We start from the raw sequence: 14,046 nt of genomic DNA, 5'->3' as shown, positions 1-14,046 counted from the left end.
GAAAATCCCATGGAAATCATGAGTCATTGCTATGGCGATAGCATTTCAAAAGTAGACTGATATTCTGTTATTTGAAGTTAGTTTACATACTGTTGGCCTACCTATATGTCATTGATATTAGTACCTGACCTGCGTGTGTTCCTGTGTGTGAGAGAGAGTGAGTGTGTGAGAGTGCAAGAACTATAACAGCATTTTTTACAATATAATACCCCAAGAATACTTCAATCAACCCAACCACAACACATCCATTTATTTTTCTTAGAGCAGAATATGGGTTGATCATTATGTTTGCAAATCTGTGGCAACGATGGGAATAAAGTACTGCAATCTACAACATGGGCAAGTAGTCAAACTGAATGAGAAAGAGACGGCTGTGAATAATCACAACTCAATACAGGGTTTGTACTGAGAATCTCCCTGGTGTTCTGCATTCTGTTATTGTACTGAGAATCTCCCTGGTGTTCTGCATTCTGTTATTGTACTGAGAATCTCCCTGGTGTTCTGCATTCTGTTATTGTACTGAGAATCTCCCTGGTGTTCTGCATTCTGTTATTCTCTCTATGTGGAACATCCAGGAACACTAATGCATTCTACACAGTAGTGAGACAATATTCCACTGCACCAAGTGCCACCTGAGCGAGTTCCCATCGTGTGAGTGTGTGTGTTGTGATTGTATGCCATATCAAGTAGCCCTGGCTGTGACGAATCGCTGAGCTCCCAGTAACACAATCCTAGACCCACCCAGGCTTAACACCAGTCTGTCATGTTTTTACGCTTTCTAATTCTAATGTCCATTTTCCTCTAATGGTTACCATGGTGATTATACAACAGAGCAGTATATGTCGACTGCATGGCTCAAATGGTGACAGTTTCTGCTGAACCAGTGCATCCAGAGGTGTAAAGCTACATGGCAGCTCATAGGCAAAGTGTGAGTGAGTGAGTGAGTGAGTGAGTGAGTGAGTGAGTGAGTGAGTGAGTGAGTGAGTGAGTGAGAGTCTATTTAAACCGACATCCCTTCTCTGAGAGGTCCTTGCTGAAGTTGTCCAGCTCTGTGCACCTGGCCTTGAGTTTGGCATCACTAGCACACTCTGTTGAGGTGGGCCAACGCTCTACCCAGGCATCCTTGCCCAGCATGTATGTAGCACTGAGAGAGAGAGAGAGAGAGAAGAGGGAAAGAAGAGGGAAAGAAGAGAGAAAATAACCCCTTTAGGCAGATATTAACATAACTTTATTGCTCTGACTTGCTTTGTCTTGTCAGTACTATAAGTCCATTATAACATGTCACTGCCTCTCCCCACCTGTTGGTGGAGCTGTCCTTGTACCAGAGGTCAGTTTTTGGCCCCATGATGAGGTAGTCTGTACCCTCCTTCAGGTCCAGACCTCCTCTACAGCCAGCATGTGACAGGAAGACCTTAGTGTCACCCACACTGACCCCTTCCTCCACTCCTAGAGAGAGAGGGGAGGGAGGGAGGGAGGGAGGGAGGGAGGGAGGGAGGGAGGGAGGGAGGGAGGGAGGGAGGGAGGGAGGGAGGGAGGGAGGGAGGGAGGGAGAGACAGAGTTAACCATGTTTGAACTAACTCAGCATCACATTCTGAAACAAAGAGGGTAAGGAGAGATGGGTAGAGGACAGAGAAGGACTAGATGACATAAGATGCTTACCTATTTTTATAACCTGTGTGATCTTCATCTCATATCTGTCATACTGACTCTGGCTGACACTCAGGACCTTGGCCTTGTACACTGGAGGACAGACGCGTGAGAAGCATCAGAACAGCAAAATACACTCTACTCAATCAATGATTTAATACACTTGACTGTCCCCAAGGAACAATTTGACTAAGACAATTAAAGAATGAAGCGTTAGATGATAGTTTCACCTCTGACGGACAACATTCATTTATAGCTGTACCATATACTGTACATGGTTTAGTATTGTCTCAGTGTGGCATATTTACAGATCTATAATGCCTATAACATGTCTATAATCTCTATAACATGTCTATAATGCCTATAACATGTCTATAATCTCTATAGAATGCCTATATGTCTAGAATGCCTATAACATGTCTATAATCTCTATAACATGCCTATATGTCTATAATGCCTATAACATGTCTATAATCTCTATAGCATGCCTATATGTCTAGATTGCCTATAACATGTCTATAATCTCTATAACATGCCTATATGTCTATAATGCCTATAACATGTCTATAATCTCTACAGCATGCCTATATGTCTAGAATGCCTATAACATGTCTATAATCTCTATAGCATGCCTATATCTCTATAATGCCTATAACATGTCTATAATCTCTATAGCATGCCTATATGTCTAGAATGCCTATAACATGTCTATAATCTCTATAACATGCCTATATGTCTAGAATGCCTATAACATGTCTATAATCTCTATAACATGCCTATATGTCTATAATGCCTATAACATGTCTATAATCTCTATAACATGCCTATATGTCTATAATGCCTGTAACATGTCTATAATGTCTATAACATGCCTATTACATGTCTATGCCTATAACATGTCTATAATCTCTATAACATGCCTATTACATGTCTATGCCTATAACATGTCTATGCCTATAACATGCCTATAACATGTCTATAATGCTTATAACATGTCTATAAATGCTTATAACATGTCTATGTCTATAAAATGTATATAGTGCCTATAACATGTCTATAATTTATATAGCCTGTCTATAACGTTCAGAACATATCTATAACGTCTATAACATGTCTATAATGCTTATAACATGTCAATAACATGTATATAATGTCTATAACATGCATACAATGCATATAACACGTCTATAACATGTATATAATCTTCAGAACATATCTATAACATGTCTATAATGCCTATAACATGTCTATGACATGTCTATAACACGTCTAACATATGTTTAATGCCTATAACATCTATAATGTCTATAAAATGTCTGTCTATAACATGTTTATAACATGTCTAAAGTGTCTATCATGTCTATAATGCCTATAACATGTCTATGCCTATAACGTGTCTACAATGACTATAACATGTCTATAAGGTCTATAACATGCATACAATGCCTATAACACTTCTATAGCATGTCTATAATGTTCAGAACATATCTATAACATGTCTATAATGCCTATGACATGTCTATAACGTATATAACATTATGTCTATAACACATCTATAACATGTCTATAATGCCTATAACATGTCTGTCTATAACATGCCTATAACATCCCTATAATGCCTATAATATTCTTATAACATGTCTATACCCTGCCTATAATGCCTATAACATGCCTATAATATGCCTATAAGATGTCTATAACATGTCTATATTGCCTATAATATTCATACAACATGTCTATAATGCCTATGACATGTCTGTAATGCCTATTACATGTCTGTCTATAACATGCCTATAATATTCCTATAACATGTCTATAATGCCTATAACATGCCTATAATATGTCTATAATGCCTATAACATTCATATAACATGTCTATAACATGTCAATAATGCCTATAACATGTCTATAACATGCCTATAACATGTATATAATACATATAACATGCCTATAATATCTACAACATGTATATAATGTCTATAACATGCCTATAACATGTACATAATACATATAACATGCCTATAATATTCATATAACATGTCTATAATCTATATAACATGTCTATAATGCCTATAACATGCCTATAACATGTATATAATACATATAACATGTCTATAATATCTACAACATGTATATAATGTCTATAACATGCCTATAACATGTCTATAACATGCCTATAACATGTATATAATACATATAACATGCCTATAATATCTACAACATGTATATAATGTCTATAACATGGGTATTATATTCTATAGTGAAAACAGATATAGCATACCGTGGTATAATCCTTTGCATGCGTGGTCCTCTCGTGCTCCATAGGGGACTGGATCAGTTAGGGACTTAGACACACAGCAATCACCTAATAGGAGAGAGACACACATCATTATCACACACACTCATGTATGGCACACACATAAACACACACACACACACACACAACCACACACAGATACACACACGCACGCACACACACACTCACCCTGTGTACAGCGACATATATTGTTCCTGCAGATCTGTGAGAGTTCGTCCTTGTCCTCTTTGGGGCTGTAGAAGCGACTGCAGCGGTGGTCTGATAGAGAGACACGCTATGTTAACATTTCTCCACCAGACAGAGAGAAATGATCAACTCCAATGTTTACAATAGCTTCTCTTGTTCGAGGGCATATGAAATATGGTCAAAACAAACCATAGTCCTACCTGGGTTGTAGTACTCATAGAGTGACAGTATCTACCTGGGTTGTAGTACTCATAGACAGTAGCAGTATCTACCTGGGTTGTAGTACTCATATAGACAGTGACAGTATCTACCTGGGTTGTTGTACTCATAGACAGTGACAGTATCTACCTGGGTTGTAGTACTCATAGACAGTAGCAGTATCTACCTGGGTTGTAGTACTCATAGACAGTAGCAGTATCTACCTGGGTTGTAGTACTTATAGACAGTAGCAGTATCTACCTGGGTTGTAGTACTCGTTGACAGTGACAGTATCTACCTGGGTTGTAGTACTTCGTAGACAGTCACAGTATCTACCTGGGTTGTAGTCCTCGTAGACAGTATCTACCTGGGTTGTAGTACTCATAGACAGTGACAGTATCTACCTGGGTTGTAGTACTCATAGACAGTGACAGTATCTACCTGGGTTGTAGTACTCATAGACAGTATCTACCTGGGTTGTAGTATTCATAGACAGTAACAGTATCTACCTGGTTGTAGTACTCTTAGACAGTGACAGTATCTACCTGGGTTGTAGTACTCTTAGACAGTGACAGTATCTACCTGGGTTGTAGTACTCAGACAGTATCTACCTGGGTTGTAGTACTCGTAGACAGTGACAGTATCTACCTGGGTTGTAGTACTCGTAGACAGTATCTACCTGGGTTGTAGTACTCGTAGACAGTGACAGTATCTACCTGGGTTGTAGTACTCGTAGACAGTATCTACCTGTGTTGTAGTATTCGTAGACAGTAACAGTATCTACCTGGTTGTAGTACTCGTAGACAGTATCTACCTGGGTTGTAGTACTCGTAGACAGTGACAGTATCTACCTGGGTTGTAGTACTCGTAGACAGTATCTACCTGGGTTGTAGTACTCGTAGACAGTATCTACCTGGGTTGTAGTACTCGTAGACAGTAACAGTATCTACCTGGTTGTAGTACTCGTAGACAGTGACAGTATCTACCTGGGTTGTAGTACTCGTAGACAGTATCTACCTGGGTTGTAGTACTCATAGACAGTGACAGATGAAGGTTGGAGGAGTCCCACTTTGAACGTCTGCTGCAGTCGGAAGATGATGGTCTCAGTCTCCTTGTTGGACACCTGGTAGTACAGGTAGACCACAGAAGAGCACAATGAAGCTACTTCCGGACACTGATCTAAGGCCAGTTTTGAGTTAATAGTTTGCCTTTTACCTTTAAGATTTGGGGAGGGAAAGCTGATCCAAGATCTGTGCCTACAGGCCACAGACAACCTCAACCCAGACAGAGCGAAAAAAAAGTATGACCAATCAACTTCTAGGGTTGACATGGTAACGCTGGTCTCTCTACGTTCAGGTCATAGAAATAGAATGAGATTCTATTGAGATTCTATTTCTATGGTTCCAGTATCTTGAACAGGTGAATGATGAAAAGGAAGTTACCCCTTGACACTGATCTAAGATCCCACCTAAAAAGTTAGGATTTCTGAGAGGATAAACTGATCCTAGATCTGTTCTGGTACCTTGAAGAGGTGGATGATGAGGGAGCCTCTGTCACTCAGGTTGTCCACTATCTGGAAGTTGTTGATGTAACGGTCCACTGAGTTGGTCAGCTGGAGGCAAACAAACACAAAAACAAACAAACACTTTCAATATGCACACGGTCACAATAAGCTACACTTAAACACATGCAGTAGAAAACAAGTTGGACATTGAGTCAAAGACCAGACATGCAGTTAGACAGCCATCTAGTGGAGACAGATGAACATTACAAGTAGATTAAAGGGATAATTCACCTTAATTACATATCGGTTTCCTTACCCTGTAAGCAGTCTATGGACAAGGTATGACAGCAATCCATGCTTTGATTTAGTTTCCCTGACACTGTTTCCAAATGCATATGTGGCACAAATCCCCTTTAGCGTTTAGCATTTGTGGCGCAAATCTCATTAAAGTAATGGGTCCGATATTAGCATTTTTTGGCATCATGTTCAAATCCTCTGTAAGTGACTTTGTTGAGCTTCACAATAAGTGTTAGATACTTTCCGATGATTTGGATACGATGTGCAAAACAAATAAAACATATCGGTCCCATGACTTGAATTGGACTTCTGCTACTGCTAAAACGTTAGCATCTGGAAACAGTGCCAGGGAAATAAAACCAAAGCATGGATTGCTGTCATAACTTGTCCATAGACGGTTGACAGGGTAAGGAAACCAATGTATAACTTAGTAATTGGGGTGAACTGTCCCTTTAACGTGGGATCCAGTACCATCTCCAGGTCTTCATTCTCTGGCACGAACCCAGTAGGAAGACTGATGTCCAGAACAACCATCCTGACCTCCCTTAGTCCCAGTGCCCTGGAGGAAGGAAAGAGAGAGAGAGAATAGTAGAATGAAGAGGAAGATGGAATGAAAAAGTAGAGACTCAAGTGTTATCCAATAACAGTAAGTACCCTAGTGTATTTCCCAGAGGGGACCAAAGGAGAGTATGAAAAGACAGACTGCCAGGTAGCCTAGACATTCAACATAGTACTGCATAATCTCACCTGACATTAATAGTGATCCTGTAGGACTTCTCTGCATCTGGTGGAGGTTTTTCTGTCAACGGGGTTAAAAAAAAACATTGAGTTTAAGATTTGAGACTGGGATTGAGACTAAGATTGAGATTAAGATTAAGATACAAATGGAGATTGAGAGCTGGATTAACCTACCACTAGATTCTGCGATGGTCACGTCCAAATCAAAGTTCTTGCAGCTGCTCTTCTCATGCACCTCAGGGAGCTCGTTGTAGTAGGTCACCACCTAGGTCAGAGGTCATTAGACCAGGAAGTGACAACACAAACAAATATGACGTCATACATCAATGTGACAAGATGATCATAGACAAGCTCTACTATCGTGCATTGACTAATGGCCATAGACATGTGTTGTGGTCATACCTCTAGTATACCTTGCCCCTTCCCTTTGGCCTCCACTCTGAATCCCTGGTCTATAGGAGCCTGAGTGAAAACCCCACAGAAGAGGGGAGATGGTGAAAGAGGAACATGATACATCATGGTTCCTAAACCTAGGCCACATATTTGACATCAGATACAGGTAGGTTGGGAGAGAATAAATGGTGAAAGAGAGAGAGAGGAAGAGAGAACAGCATCCCTCCTACCCTGGAGGAGCGTGCCACGTAGGAGGTCCTGGGGTCAAAGTGGTAGCGCTGGTCGCTGCGGCCCTGGATGCTCAGGTCCACCTGGAGACTCAGGTCATTGGGAGGTTTCTTCATCAGGTACCCAGACAGACCCTGCAGAACAACCATGGTGGGCTGGGGGAGAGAGAGGAAGCAGAAAGATTATTATAAAAGATGTACTGGATTGTGTGGAGATCCAAATGGCGGAGGGCAACAAACTGGACTGGTTAGTGACAACCTGCAATAACACTGTTGACATAAACTCAGCTCACTGACATCATGCAATACTCGTTTCCAATGATGTCACTCAGTACCTGGGTGGATCCGTAGCCCCCGCCCCTGCGGCGCTGCTCATTGAGCCACTCGAAAGGTGCGGCGGCTTCAGTCATGTGATGACTCTTCACCAGGGCTAGCAGGGCGTAGCCCGTCGCTTCCAGAGTGAACAGGCGGTTCTCACTGTCTGGCCAATGGGTACCGTCTGGAGGAGGGGAGAGAGGGAGGAAGGAGGGAGGGAGGAGAGGGGGAGAGAATAACAGTGAAGGACAACAGAGAGAGGGGGGGGGAGAGAGAGAAACGGAGACAGACAGACATTTCCCTACCTGGAGAGGCAGCTTTGAGTAGCAGGGTTTTAAAGAACAGTGAAGGTGTCTCGTCAACCAGAGACAGAGCGTAGGCAGAGATGGCCAGAGAGTAGGGCCTCTTCAGACTACCATACGTGCTCCTCAGATAGTTGGCAGCATTCTGGATCCCATTCTAATACAATACAATAGAATACAACTTCACTGTCTATCCATTAGTTTGGTGGCTTATTAATTCCATTCTTATATGAGCAGAGGGATAAAGAATAAACCTGAATTTTAACACAAAAGAGTCGGCAGGAAAGCCCCATTTCCCAACACCGACATGCCATTTACACCGGTTGGATTAATGGTCAGCCATGGCGCATGCAAACGTAGCGTGATAACAGGTCGGACAACGAAATCCAAGATCCACCAGGGGAGGCAGGTAAAAACGCATCCTACTCACAGATGACTAACTTACTTCTAACTGGGGCATCAGGTAGCCTAGTGGTTAGAGCGTTGGGATCGAATCCCCCAGCTGACAAGGTCATTTTGCCCCTGAACAACAATTTGGTCTTAGGTCCTCCCGGGTGGCGCAGTGGTTAAGGGCGCTGTACTGCAGCGCCAGTTGTGCCACCAGAGACTCTGGGTTCGCGCACAATTGGCCTAGCGTCGTCCGAGTTAGGGAGGGTTTGGCCGGTAGGGAAATCCTTGTCTCATCGCGCACCAGGGACTCCTGTGGCGGGACGGGCGCAGTGCACGCTAACCAAGGTTGCCAAGTGCACGGTGTTTCCTCCGACACATTGGTGCGGCTGGCTTCCGGGTTGGATGCACGCTGTGTTAAGAAGCAGTGCGGCTTGGTTGGGTTGTGTATCGGAGGACGCATGACTTTCAATCTTCGTCTCTCCCGAGCCCGTACGGGAGTTGTAGCAATGAGACAAGATAGTAGCTACTAAACAATTGGATACCACGAAACTGGGGAGAAAAAGGGGTAAAAATTCAACAACAAAAAACATAAAAAAATGGGTCGTTTTGCCCCTGAACAACCCACATTGTAAATAAGAATTTGTTCTTAATTGACTTGCCTAGTTAAATAAAGGTTAAATAAATAAAAATAAATAACTGACTTATCTCCCGTCCCGATATAACAGTTTCTGCCGGTTCTGGGACCGGCTTACCTTGATGGTGTGGCCAGCTCCATTGCAGTTGAGTTCTGTACCCTTGGTGGCTTCAGTCATGGCTATCAGGACAAAGGCTGTGAGAGTGGACTGAGACTCTGCACCTTGTACTCCACCCTGGAGAAGAGAGAAACTGTTATCAGACTTCGGTCCCAGATCTCTCCCTGTCTGTTAGAGTGTGAATGTGTGCGCACATCCGTCCATGTGTGTATTTGTGCGCACGTGCTTCTGCATCCACCCGTGTGTGTGTGTGTCTCTTCTTACTGTCATAGTAGTAGTGTAGACAGGGTTGTCCTCTCTGAAAGATCCAGTGGTCTGCTGTTTGTTGTTGATCAGGTAGAGGAGAGGACCACACACGTCCTGTTCACTCACTCCTACCAGCTGACGAGCCATAGAGAACACCTTCACTACATACGCTGTGATCCTATAAGGGATAGGGGAGAGAGGGGGTGGGGGTGGGGGAGAGGGGGAGAAAGAGATGGTGGGCAGGGAGAGGGAGAGAACGAGGGTGGTGGGGAAGGTAGAGGGGGAGAAAGAGAGGGTGGGGGGAAGGGAGAGGGGTGAAGGGAGAGGGGGAGAAAGAGATGGTGGGCAGGGAGAGGGAGAGAACGAGGGTGGTGGGGAAGGGAGAGGGGGAGAAAGAGAGGGTGGGGGGAAGGGAGAGGGGGAGAAAGAGAGGGTGGGGGGAAGGGAGAGGGGTGGAGGGAGAGGGGGAGAAAGTGAGGGTGGGGGGAAGGGAGAGGGGGAGAAAGAGAGGGTGGGGGGAAGGGAGAGGGGGAGAAAGAGAGGGTGGGGGGAAGGGAGAGGGGTGGAGGGAGAGGGGGAGAAAGTGAGGGTGGGGGGAAGGGAGAGGGGTGGAGGGAGAGGGGTCGAGGTGGGGAAAGAGAAGGTAGAGGGGAAGGGAGAGAGGGGGAGGGAGAGGAGAGGGAGACAGAAAGAGAGAGAGAAAAGGGGAAAGGTAGAGAGAGAGGCTGTGAGGGTTACAAATACAATCCATTGTATTATTTAGATTACTCTGTGATTGACACATTCTTCTTCTTCTTCTATGTATTTGAACAATACCATGTGCTTGTGCCTTCATTCCTGTAGGGGGGGTAAGAGTCGTCTTTCTTCTTATACACCAGCTGCTTCTGGTAGCCTTTCTGTATGTAGTTCATGGCCTCCACCCTGCGTTGCACCCCTACAGCCTCCCAGTCGTTGGAATGGTCCAGGTAGACAGTGGCTATAAGAGGCAGGGTGATGCTGGCTAGGTTCTGTTCCACACAGCCACCAGGCATACGGATCAAAGAGGCCAGAGAGTCACCGCTGATACTGTTGTCTATGGTATCAGCCAACAGGTTACCTGGTGGGAGGAGCAGAGCAGAGTAGAGTAGAGCAGAGTAGAGTAGAGAATGGAGAGAGCAGAGCAGAGTAGAGCAGAGTAGAGTAGAGCAGAGTAGAGTAGAGAGTGGAAAGAGCAGAGTAGAGTAGAGCAGAGTAGAGTAGAGAGTGGAGAGAGCAGAGCAGAGTAGAGCAGAGTAGAGTAGAGTAGAGAGTGGAGAGAGCAGAGTAGAGTAGAGCAGAGTAGAGTAGAGTGGAGAGAGCAGAGTAGAGTAGAGAATGGAGAGAGCAGAGTAGAGTAGAGCAGAGTAGAGCAGAGTAGAGTAGAGAGTGGAGAGAGCAGAGTCGAGTAGAGAGTGGAGAGAGCAGAGTAGAGAGTGGAGAGAGCAGAGTAGAGTAGAGAGTGGAGCAGAGTAGAGTAGAGAGTGGAGCAGAGTAGAGTAGAGAGTGGAGCAGAGTAGAGTAGAGAGTGGAGAGAGCAGAGTAGAGAGTAGAGTAGAGCAGAGTAGAGTAGAGAGTGGAGAGAGCAGAGTAGAGTAGAGAGTGGAGAGAGCAGAGTAGAGTAGAGTGGAGAGAGCAGAGTAGAGTAGAGTAGAGCAGAGTAGAGTAGAGTGGAGAGAGCAGAGTAGAGTAGAGAGTAGAGCAGAGCAGAGTAGAGTAGAGAGTAGAGTAGAGCAGAGTAGAGTAGAGTGGAGAGAGCAGAGTAGAGTAGAGCAGAGTAGAGTAGAGCAGAGTAGAGTAGAGAGTAGAGTAGAGCAGAGTAGAGTAGAGTGGAGAGAGCAGAGTAGAGTAGAGCAGAGTAGAGTAGAGAGTAGAGTAGAGCAGAGTAGAGAGAGCAGAGTAGAGTAGAGCAGAGTAGAGTAGAGTAGAGAGTAGAGTAGAGCAGAGTAGAGTAGAGAGTGGAGAGAGCAGAATAGAGAATAGAATGGAAGGAATGGAATAGAATAGGTTATATGTCCACACAGCTGCTTTGGCTTCACAATGCCCATAACCAACCCAAAGGGTTAGAGGCACCCGCCAGCCACCATCTCTGTCTAATAACGTAAACCTCGTTTCTCAGTTAGGCCTACCCCTGATGTTGATGAATGTCTCTGGTTGAGAGTTTGGAACCAGGGAGCCCAGCTCCACTTTGTCCACCTTCACTACCTGCCTCCCATCTGGGGGGAAACATAGTAAGAATACTTAGTAAAGGCTGTTTCTAAAGGGGACATGGTAATGGTGAGCATTAGGGTTAGAGATGATGAGTGTCTTAGTTCTGCTCACCGTTCCCTCCCTTGACAGAAGGATTCAATACAAAACTCTGCACTTTAGTCTTCTGCACTCCTTCCACCTGTTACAGGGTTTTGAAAACAGCTTTGAGATACCGGTCCTCGTATCTTAGGTAAGGACACTGATTCACAGTCGCTATATATATTTTATTTATTTTATTATTATTATTATTTTTTTTTTTAACTAACATCTGAAATAGTCACCCACCACCACGCGTAGCTTCTTCTTGACCCCATCGCTACCCATAAACCCTTTGGCCATGGCAAGGACCTCCAGTAGCATCTCTCCGGCCTTGAGCGGTATGATGGTGTAGGGAACCACCAGGGACGAGCTGCCCTTCAACCTCACCTCCTGGGTGTGTTTCCCATTGAACGCCACACTGCACATGTCCTCTGTCTTCAGTAGCACCACCTTAACCTGGGTTGAGTAGAGGAGGAAACGGAGATGATCAAGACACAAAATGGCTGAGAGGAAGTGAGCAGAACTGGGTGGATTTCTCATTGAACGCCACACAGCACATGTCCTCCGTCTTCAGTAGCACCATTGCTTCTAGGTAAGCTGAAAAGAGGAGGAAACTGGGACGGTCAAGACACAAAATGGCTGACAGTAATGGGAGGGTTAGGAGGGTTAAGACACAAAATGGCTGACAGTAATGGGAGGGTTAGGAGGGTTAAGACACAAAATGGCTGACAGTAATGGGAGGGTTAGGAGGGATAAGACACAAAATGGCTGACAGTAATGGGAGGGTTAGGAGGGTTAAGACACAAAATGGCTGACAGGAAGGGATCAGAGGGGAGCTAGCGGGTGGGAGTAGAGGGAGTAGTAGGTAGATAGAGGTTTCCTCAGATATTAATTAATCAGCCTGATGGTTAAGGTAAGGTTTGAGGATTAGATAGAAGTCATGGGTGAGAGGCCAGAGGTGAGCTTGCCTCCAAGTCCTCGTCGCCATAGTTATGGAGCACAGCTTTGATCTCCACGTGTTCGTTCCTCGCCACTGAGTACGGCAGCTTCAGGTCCACGAAGAAACGCTTCCACGTACGCACGTTCCACGGCTCGGCTACGCAGAAACCTGGAATAAAAACAAAATGATTCAAACGAACAAACAGCAGGTGGTTGAGGACTTCATGCTTTAGTTAGAATGATAGAATTGTACAGCAATATGTTGTATTCCTCATATGGCACCAGTATCCCCACTAGCATACTACCTGGACTCCTCCTGGGAAATGACTGAATATGGGTACAGTGAGAGGAAGCCATTTTAGACCACTGACAATTAGGCCCAATCCCAAATAGACCCCTTAAATCCTAAACCCTATGCACATGTGGTGATCTGATTGGACATGACAGGTGTTAGTGATATGGTAACAGTTCCACCTTGCCCTCTGATTGGTGTTTCACCTTGCCAACAAGGGCGTAGCACTTAGGGACTGGGACCATGGCTACCCCAGGGGAAGGGAAGGGTCTACCTGTTACAGGTGAGGAGCTGATGGCTAGTACCCCCCACTGGGTGATAGTGTCTGGGAAGATGGATTCCACATGCAGCGTTGCCAACCTGTAAGGAACAGACCCAAACTAATGAATCCCATTGAGTTGACCTCTTGTAAGCTCAGCTTGTGGCATGAGCACAGTAAAACATTATCTTGAAGATAAATAGAGAGAGAGACTGGTGGATTGTGATCGATTGATGCCGTTGCCTAATGCAATGCTAACAGTGACACGCACGCACACAAATAAATACACACGCACGCGCACAAATAAATACACACACACACACACATAAATATCCCTGGGACAGTACACGATGGTGCAACAGTGTTTATTTTTTGGGGGGGAATGAAAAAAGGCCAGGCTGTTCCTGATCTGTTAACCCAGCCAGTCTCAATGTGACCTCCAGTCCACTGTGGTGCAACTCTGGGGATTTACAGAGTAGGTCGTTTCATTTCAAAGGGATACTGCGAGATTCTGTCAATTTGCCCTTTTCTACTTCTCCAGAGTCTAATGAACTCGTGGATACCATTTCTGTGTCTCTATGTGCAGTATGAAGGAAGTTCTAGGCGGCTACCAGAGCGGCAGGTAGCCTAGTGGTTAGAGCGTTGGACTAGTAACCGAAAGGCTGCTAGATCAAATCCCAGAGCTGACACAAGGCAGTTAACCCACTGTTCCCACCGTGGCCGTCATTGAAAATGAGAA

General features: G+C 44.6%; 1 protein-coding gene across 3 annotated transcripts in view; it reads right to left on the bottom strand.

Moving 5' to 3' along the window:
* Window positions 1-235: 235 nt before the first annotated feature.
* Window positions 236-14,046, bottom strand: part of LOC139424419 (venom factor-like) — a 28,834-nt gene continuing 15,023 nt past the window's right edge. For 2 of the 3 annotated variants that reach the window (XM_071176205.1, XM_071176206.1), the window contains exons 23-44: window positions 13,323-13,408; window positions 12,786-12,925; window positions 12,064-12,273; window positions 11,851-11,917; window positions 11,658-11,744; window positions 10,330-10,609; window positions 9,532-9,691; window positions 9,268-9,384; window positions 8,129-8,282; window positions 7,844-8,007; window positions 7,512-7,664; window positions 7,291-7,350; window positions 7,063-7,153; window positions 6,898-6,949; window positions 6,622-6,709; window positions 5,872-5,961; window positions 5,367-5,472; window positions 4,134-4,223; window positions 3,930-4,013; window positions 1,661-1,741; window positions 1,299-1,446; window positions 236-1,144 (exon numbers count right to left, since the gene is read on the bottom strand). In XM_071176205.1, coding sequence (XP_071032306.1) covers window positions 997-1,144; window positions 1,299-1,446; window positions 1,661-1,741; window positions 3,930-4,013; window positions 4,134-4,223; window positions 5,367-5,472; window positions 5,872-5,961; window positions 6,622-6,709; window positions 6,898-6,949; window positions 7,063-7,153; window positions 7,291-7,350; window positions 7,512-7,664; window positions 7,844-8,007; window positions 8,129-8,282; window positions 9,268-9,384; window positions 9,532-9,691; window positions 10,330-10,609; window positions 11,658-11,744; window positions 11,851-11,917; window positions 12,064-12,273; window positions 12,786-12,925; window positions 13,323-13,408 — 2,656 coding nt within the window. In that variant the 3' untranslated portion in view covers window positions 236-996. Of the gene's footprint in view, window positions 1,145-1,298; window positions 1,447-1,660; window positions 1,742-3,929; window positions 4,014-4,133; window positions 4,224-5,077; window positions 5,097-5,335; window positions 5,473-5,871; window positions 5,962-6,621; window positions 6,710-6,897; window positions 6,950-7,062; window positions 7,154-7,290; window positions 7,351-7,511; window positions 7,665-7,843; window positions 8,008-8,128; window positions 8,283-9,267; window positions 9,385-9,531; window positions 9,692-10,329; window positions 10,610-11,657; window positions 11,745-11,850; window positions 11,918-12,063; window positions 12,274-12,785; window positions 12,926-13,322; window positions 13,409-14,046 lie in introns of those variants that run through there. The other variant, XM_071176207.1, reaches the window with a different exon arrangement.

Source organism: Oncorhynchus clarkii, chromosome 13 (genome assembly GCF_045791955.1).
Source record: "Oncorhynchus clarkii lewisi isolate Uvic-CL-2024 chromosome 13, UVic_Ocla_1.0, whole genome shotgun sequence".
Lineage (NCBI taxonomy): Eukaryota > Metazoa > Chordata > Actinopteri > Salmoniformes > Salmonidae > Oncorhynchus > Oncorhynchus clarkii.
The sequence above is the reverse complement of the archived record's forward strand: the minus strand, read 5'-3'. Positions and strand labels throughout refer to the sequence as shown.